Source organism: Phodopus roborovskii, unplaced genomic scaffold (assembly GCF_943737965.1).
Source record: "Phodopus roborovskii unplaced genomic scaffold, PHOROB, whole genome shotgun sequence".
NCBI lineage: Eukaryota > Metazoa > Chordata > Mammalia > Rodentia > Cricetidae > Phodopus > Phodopus roborovskii.
The window spans coordinates 15,076,192-15,084,723 of record NW_026126482.1 but is presented as its reverse complement, the minus strand read 5'-3'; the positions used below and the strand labels follow the sequence as shown (position 1 = coordinate 15,084,723).

The following is an 8,532-nucleotide window of genomic DNA, read 5'->3' as shown; positions in this document are numbered from 1 at the left end:
GTAGTATTGTTAAGATGGAGGGTTCAGGGAGTCTGAACTGCCAATAGTCATCCATTGGTTGGCTCCACGGCTAGATCAGAATTCAGCTTGTTGAACCTGTTAAGTCCTTTACCAGCAGTCCTCTGCTTTCTGGGTCCTTACCTGTCCTTCCTTCAGTATGGTTGCTGCATTTAAAAAATCCTAACATTTGATAGGGCTTTAGGAGGGAGAAAAAAAAACATACATGGATTCAATATGTCATCTCTGCAAAATTTGTATTTTCAAGTAACTTTCTCATAGCTTTTGGAAGGTGCCGAAGATTGAACCTGTGGGTTCACACATTCCAGACAAGCACTATGCCACTGAGTTATATGTGAGAGCATGCACAAGAAAGGAACTGAAGAGGTAGGAACTTCGTGTACCTGCAGTTGCAGAGTGAGGAGGTGTCTGCACTTCCAGTATTAAGGGCAATATAATACAATTCTGGAGGCTAGAGAGATGGTTCAGTGGTAAAGAGCACTTGTTCTTACAAAGGTGCAATTCCCAGAAACCACATGGTATCTCAAGAGGGTCTGTAACCTCAGTTCCAATGGATCTAGCAAGCATGTGTACATGGGAAGTCAGGCATACAGGGAAGACATTCGTTCACATAAAGTAAAATAAATAAAAGAAAAGAAAAATTTCCAGAATTTCTGACCTGCTTTAAATCACTGGTGATCATAAGACTTGAATGTAATGCTTTTATTTGTGAAACAGAAAACATGCCACAAAATGGCAGTTTAAGGAAATGTCCTTTTGTTGCATGATTTAGATTCTACATTTAGGATAAAGGGACACCCCATTAACTATGGAAACAAAAATGCACTTCACAGCAAGTATTACTAACAAAAGGCCTTTACCAGGTCCTGATGTCAGGGGGCAAAGCCCAGAATTGTGAAAGGTCAGCAGGAAGTGTGGAATTATTGTGGATACAGAAAAGCAAGGTAATTGTTTTTTCCTGTCTCTATTTTCTACCATCAGAAACTATGGTTTAACCCAAAGCTGCCTTCAGAAAGAAGTGCTCTTCTGAACACAGAATAAAGCATAATCTTTACCCTGACCAGCTCTATAGCTCTCACTGAATCTGGGACTGAAAAGTGTCATGAATACAAACACTTAGCTGTAGAAACAGTGCCTCAATGTGGTGTTCCCTGTTCATTTCTGGAGAAACAAAATTCTGAACACAAAGTGCAAAGTACAAGGATGAGAAAAGACGAACCCACAATAGTTTCCTCTCATAAACATTCACTTCCTGTATGCTCTTTGATCCAAGACCTCCACGCCTAAAATACACTTGTTTCTACTTTAGGGTTAAAAAAAAAAACAACCAACCAAAGGGGGGGGGGGGAAGGCAGAGGGTCTGTCTGGAATTCACTATGTAGTCTGGGCTGTAGTTCCTCCTGCCTCAGCTGTCTCCTGCTGGGTTACAGGTCCGTATCATAAGGCTGCCTCCGCTTTAGTTTTAAACTTTTAAATTTTGTTAAACTATAAAATAACTTCACTAAAGTCCACAGAGCTCGAGTATGGCTCAGGGAAGTATTTTTACATTTGGACATGCGTCAACTGAAGCACATCACTAAGTAGGGGGGTCTTTAATTCATACACTGGACTCGAAGCATTTGCATTCTCATCTCTTCCTAGGTTTTGCGGCCTCCCGAAGCCCCTTTTCGGGACACGGGTAGCTGTCAGCCGGCTTTTCACACACCCATTCTGAAGAACACTGTAAGTCATAGCGAAACCACTGCCTTTCTCGCCGCTTGGGAACTTACCTCGGCTGTACCCAGGGGCCTTCCTCAGACCCCAGCCTGCCCTTCTGTCTGCAACTAGCCTGAGCTGTGCAGACACTCAGGCCCCGCCCCAGGGGCGAAGACCCCGCCCAATATGGACAGGCCACACCCCGGACACGACGTCCAGTCTCCAGTCCTCTAGGCCCTGCCCCGGAGTGAGAACCGGTCCAGAACGCGCAGACGCCTGGGCACGCCAGACCACGCCCAAGACTCTCAGGCCCCGCCTAGGTCGTATTGACCCCGCCTCTGGCACAAAGACCCTGCCCCGCCCAGTAGGGCCCCGCCCCCAAGCCAAAGCCTCGGCCCCCTCCCCTCCGCGGAAGGGTTCCACCCAGAGCGCGTAGGCCCCGCCCTCGCAAGCGCGGAGTTTGCGCAGTGGCGGAAATGGCCGGGGCGGGGCGAGCGCCCGGACCCTCCCACTCCCTGGGCCTGCGAGCTGCGAGCTCCTCCCACTCCGGGTCACGCCGTGATAGGGGCGGAAGCGGCGGCGGCCGAGCTGTTGCAGCTGCTGGTGCGGATCCTGCCGTCCTGTGCAGCCCGGGGCGGCCTGCGCCGCCTGGCCAGCGCTCTGAGGTAGGCACTGGCGGCTTCGCGGGCGCGCCCGGGGGTGGCGGCGGGTTTCGGGTGACAGCGCCGCACAAAGCGGCCGGCTGTGGGGCGAGCCCGGGCGGGAGGCGCGCGCGTTCCCCGCGGCTCCCCGGCGTCCCGCGTCTGGAAGGGGTGGCGCGGGGGACCCGGTGCGAGCCGGGGCTTCCCGCCCGCGCTGGCCTGCGGGCTTTCCCCCTCGCCGCTGTCTCCGAACCCTGCGGGGAGCGCTGGCGCCTCGGCCGGCCGGAGGTTGAGTTGGGGCGGCGGCTGCACCTGGCAGGCTGGCGCCGTCTCCAGACCCAAACCGGAGGAGGGGACCACAGGCTGGGTTTCCAGCCGAGGCTGTGGGAACCCCGCAGCCGGGAGGAGGGGCCTCACGCTGGGATCCCACCCAGGGCCGTAGGAACCCTCCGCACGGGCTGTAGGGACCCCGTAGCCTGGAAGAGGGACCCCACGCTGGGTTCCCACTCGGGGCCGTGGGAGCCCCTCAGCCGTGAAAAGAGACTCTAGGCGGCGTTGCCACTCACGGCCGTGGGGAACCCCGTAGCCGGGAGGAGGGACCCTAGCCTGGGCCGTGGGAACCCCGCATCCAGGGGGAGGAACTCCAGACTGCCCTCCCCACGCAGGGACCCCCACGGCAGGAGGAGGGGCCCCAGGCTTCCCTTTCCACTCTGGGCACTGGGGAGCCCCGAGCCTGGAGGAGAAACCCCCGCACTGGGCTCCCATCCGGGGCAGTGGGCCGCCCCGCGGCCAGGAGGAGGGACCCCCCCCACGCCAGGCTCCCCACCTGGGGCAGCGAGGCGACGGTCGGGTTTGCAGGTGTAGCGGGTACCCTGCGCAGCTGCCCAGAGAGCTCCCGGGGTGCCTCCCCTGGGATGCACACTGCCCAGTCGGGTCCGGGTGACTGTTAGTCCTCAGTTGGCACGTGAGCGAGGAAGGCAGAAGCAGGCCCAGCTGCACAAAGTTGGGGCTGAGTGATCTGGAACCTAACCGCGGAGGCCCAAGTCCTTGAGCACACCACAGACCACGCCTGGTGTGGGGAATCCCTCAGTGAACACCGGCACAACTCAAGGGGTTGGCTAGTCGCCCACGCCCCAACTCACAGCAGTCCTCCTGCCTCAACCTCCCTGCTGGAATACAGAGCCGCCATATCTGCTTTGAATGTTTACAAAAACATATTGTGGTGAAAGCCTTTCTGAGGCTTCCTTCTGAGGTTACATGAGAGAATTCCCATTAATAAATTGTCTTCCAGACAGGGAACAGTCAAGAGAAGACACGAGGCAATAGGGAATTCAGAACTGAATTATTGGTTTGAGTATTCGGTATTAAATTATAGCACTGGTCCATACTTCAGAAACTCAGATTGACATGGGAATATGAAGTGCCCGGCTTGCTTATTTTAAGTGACCCAAGGGGATTCAGTTTGTTAATGAAGAAGTTTCTAGGAGCTTGCATTGTTCTTACAAATAACACTGCCTCTGCCATGAATTTTTAATCTATTTTGCATTCTTTTGAATTCATGTTTTTATGAATTATACGGTGGGTGCTTAAACTCTTGAATAAGCTACATTCAGAACACCTGGGAGTTATTTAAACAATTCTAAATACTGACATATTTCACTTGTATATTTTCATCTTTTTTTTTTTTAACAAAAGAAAACTAAGTCTCTGCATTTAAACTTAGGAGGAAAAAGGCTTCTAAACTATTGGCCAAATCCTATTTCATTGGGTGTCTTTGTGTGGTGCTTCCCAGCTGAAATCCCAGCATTCTGGAGACAGAGTCAGGAGGATTGCCAAGAGTTAAAGAGTAGCCAGGGCTCCGTGTAAAACCCCCATGCTAACCGGGAAAGCAGGTGCAAAAGCATTCATTATACTTGTCTGTTTTAATAACACTTTATTTCTAAGAGTATATTTTAAAACACAGTAGTTTGCAGACTTCCAGCTCTAGTTCTTTCCCCTTCATTTTTATGAATACCCAAGGACTGAGCAACAGTGGGAATGCAGATTAGGACAGTGAAAGCACATTGCTCTAATTGTATAATTAAGGGAGGATGCACTGCCAGTCACATTTAATAGCTCCTGCAGTGTTCTCGTCTCCAGACAGTTCTTGATGCCTGTTTCCCACCATATAGGTGTGAAAACTTGAAATTTCTGGAAACCATGCTTGATGTTAAGGAGCCATTCATTTTTGGCTTATGTTCATTGTTGCATGAGTCAAGGCTAATTTCTTAAGTTCCTGAACAATGAGCTTCAGGTGTTTTTGCTACAATACTTGCATATACTGACCAGGCTTTATGAACATAGAATATTTACATATTCTACTTGTGGCCCATTTTGTGAATTCAGAATACATGTTTTATTTACATGTAAAGAAATTTATGTATTTTTATGTATGTGAAAATTATATTTATGTGAATGGTTAGGTTGGACACCCTTTTTAAAAGTACAAATGAGGCATAGGATGTATATATATAGTTCAGTGGTAGAGTGCTTGCCTACAGTACAACATAAAATAAGCCAATTTTTAAAAGTTCAAATGGAATCCTGAAAGCCCTTTGTTGTTGTTGTTTTGAGACAGGGTTTTTCTGTGTAGCCCTGGCCATCTTGGAACTTTCTCTGTGGACCAGGCTGGTCTCACACTCAGAAATCCACCTACCTGTTCCTGAGTGCTGGAATTAAAGGCATGCACCACCACCACCAGGCTCAGAAAGCCAACATGTAATAGTAATTGAAGGTAGATTGTATTTCCACTATTAGTACTTTATCAGTATAGTGGAATCCATAAGACTGATTTATGTTTTGTGTTGGGGAATTTAATTCAAGGTCTTATGCATACCAAGCTTGTCTTTTATCATTGAACTAAAGTCTTAGCATCCCCCACTCCCCACTGGGGGCCAGTAAGACATGGAGATGGATCAACAGGTAAAGGGCTTTTGCTGCCAAGCCTAATGGCCAGGATTTGATCCCTGGAACCCATGTGGGAGAAGGAGAGAATGGGTTCCTCCCAGAGGCTGACCTCTGACCTCCACATCTATGCTGTGGTATGTGCTCCCCCCCCAGAACATAAACATAAAAAAGAAAATGCCTTTAAAAAATAGTATTCTGCATCTTAGAATATATAGGGCTTAATGTGTCTGTAGCTAGCATTATGCTGGCTTTAAGAAATTAATGAAGTTAAACCACCCATAGTATTGATACTGTAATTTCTTAGTGTGGATGTAAGAGTTTCCATGTAATGTTAATAATTTATGAGAATTGGTCTTGTGGACATGAATATAACTTACAAATGGAAACAGTATTACAAAATCTTCAGATTTTCTCCAAAGTTAACATGGTGTGACTTAAGGTTGCTGTCTTCTGTGATACCATTTTCTGTTTCCACATCATTTAATGCACACAGATGTCCTACTTATCCTTCATTCCTCCATTTGGTGTGTATGAGGTAGCATGATAGGGAAGATGAATAATTACAGGTCCATATGTCATTATTTACTCTTAAGTATTTTTTTAATTGGATATTTTTTTAATAGTTCATAATCTTCCATGGTTTCAATGCCTAATTTATAGATGTTGGGTTTTGTTTGCTTGCTTGGTTTGAGACAGTGTCTCAAGTCCAGACTGGCCTTGAACTCACTATGCAGGTGAAGCTAGCTATGAATTTCCAATCCTCATGTTACCATCTTCTCCAGGGGAATTGCCGGCATGAGTGGCCACACTCAGCTAGATGTTTGTTCTTAATGCTTGTTTAGCCATGCTGCCAATAGACTAGTTTGAAAATTCTTAAGATTTGTCTAGTAGAAGATAATAATGCTTTTATCCAATCCAAATTCTTGTATTCTATGTAGTAGTATTCCTGTATAGTGCCTGGTATTTGTTAACTTGTACTAAGAAGAAATGAGTAAGTTTTATCGTAAGATACCTAGATTGAGGAAACCCTAACAAGACATAGTTAGGTGGAGGGGCCATAACAAAAACCTACAAGGTAACCCATGTCTCCCTGGCTGGCCTGGATTTGTTGTGTGGCAGAGGAGGAATTGAAACTTCTGCTTCTCCTGCCTCTACCTCCCAAGATCAAAGTTTACAGGTGCATACTAGCACGCTTGGCTTGTTCTCATTTTATACATGACAACACAGGTATCAGGATGTTTATTGACTAGAAGTGGGGGTTCTTTACTCAGCTAACCCCCTCATGACAATGGCTTAAAATATCAGCAGATGCTAATAATTTAATGGTTTATCTCCTCCTCCCCCAGATTTTCTAAAACAATGGCAACACCTCGAGGGAGGGCAAGGAAGAGAGGTACTTTCGAGCTTTCTGCAGATAGCCTGCCTTTGAGGAGCTCCGGGAGGCAGGTACTGTACCTGGGCATGCATGGAGTGTGCAGAGTTAAAGCTACACCGACATGGTCCTAGTCCTTGTGTTCTGTCTGTGGAGGAGCTCAGGGTGTGGTGTGTGCAGCAGGAACTGGAGGATAGAGAGACTGTGGATCACCAGGGGGTGATGGGAATATCACAGCTGGGTGGCTGCTTCCAGAATGGGACTCCGAGGCCAGGTCATGCCTGGCTTGGATGCTATTCAAGGGAATTTGGACTTGAGCTTGTTGCTTGAGCAATGTTGGTAGGTTTGTTTGTAGTGAAGTACTTAATAAAAGTCCAGTGCTCTAATTCTTTAGATTTTTTTTTCTCTAGCGTTTAAATCTTCCATATTGAAAGATTTAACTGTTTTAAGTGAAGGAAAAGAATTCTTAATTTGTAAATGAGTCTTTAAAAAGATTTATTTTTAGCTTATGTGTATGAACATTTTGCCTGCATGCATGTATATATACCATATGCTTGCCTAGTGCCTGCAGAGGTCAAAAGAGGGTATTCTGTAGTTGTAAGCTGCTGTGTGGGTGCTGGGAACCAAACATGGGTCCTCTATAAGAGCAGTAAGTGCTCCTAACTTCTGAGCCATCTCTTCAGTCCCTAAGAATGACTTGTTTATCTTGACTGTCAGTTTTCCCCTTAAAAACTCATGTGGATGTTAGTTCTGAACCCACCTATCATTAAGGTTCCAGATCCTCTAGTGAGACAGTGCGTTATTTATACTAGCTGTTACACTGGCCAACCATAGCCTATTGCCAGGGTGCTGGTGACCTTCACATTTAGAACTTCTGGAGCTGCGGATGTAGCTCAGTTGGTAATGTTTGCCTGGCACACACATTTTGATCCTAATGTTACAAACATAATGACATTTAGAACTTCCAGCTCACATGACCCTGACAGCAAACCTTTGTCGCTATCACCCTTTACCAGTGAAATCTTGACCTCAGCTGATTCTCCATAGGCAAAGAAGAAAGCAGCAGAGACCACAGACGAGGATGAAGATGGTTCGTCGGAAAAGAAGTACAGGAAGTGTGAAAAGGCAGGCTGTACAGCAATGTATCCAGTGTGCTTTGCAAGTGCGTCTGAAAGGTCTGTTTGAAGAGTTACCTTGGCCTTGTGCGTCTGCCCATGAGCATGTGCTTTGTGGGAATGGCATCCTTCATGCATCTACTCTTCTAAAGACAAATGGAGGAATTGTAACCTGCTAATTCTGACTGCTTAGACAGTCACACCACATGACCACTTCCTCGACACACTGTCGTTTTATCTAGCCTAGTGGGAGAGATCACATCTAGATCAGCTGTGCCATAAAGGTGTCCTCAAATGCACCCAGCCATCACTGCCAGCCCTGGGGCTTGATGTTCAGGACGTAGGGTGTCACAGACTCATGTTTCCAGTAGGAGCCCACATATGTTTGCTTTTTGTCTTTTTGTTGTTGTTGTTGTTTACTTCATGTAGCATGCTGGCCTCTTACATATCCTTGTACAGGTCTCAGTAACTGCCGAGCTGGAGGGAGGTAGCTGAGTTGCAGTACATGTACATGCTAGCATGTACCAGGAACTGGATTCCATCCCAGTACTCTGAAAAATGGACATGCCAGCACATGCCTAGTAATCCCAACACTCGGGAAATGGAGGCATGAGCACTGAAGTTAATTCAAGGTCTTCCTCAGTTACACAGCAAACTGTCTGCCTGCCCAGGGTGCAAGAGACCCTGCCTCAAAATAAAAACGAAACCCTAAAACTTACAGCGCTAGCCGTAGTCTCACTATTTT

The 8,532-nt window shown here is 47.3% G+C and overlaps 1 protein-coding gene across 2 annotated transcripts in view; it reads left to right on the top strand.

Moving 5' to 3' along the window:
* Positions 1-6,650: 6,650 nt before the first annotated feature.
* The window catches only part of Kdm1b (lysine demethylase 1B), a 36,341-nt gene continuing 34,459 nt past the window's right edge, over positions 6,651-8,532 (top strand). For both annotated transcript variants that reach the window (XM_051194327.1, XM_051194326.1), the window contains exons 1-2: positions 6,651-6,746; positions 7,720-7,847. In XM_051194327.1, coding sequence (XP_051050284.1) covers positions 6,660-6,746; positions 7,720-7,847 — 215 coding nt within the window. In that variant the 5' untranslated portion in view covers positions 6,651-6,659. The remainder of the gene's footprint in view (positions 6,747-7,719; positions 7,848-8,532) is intronic.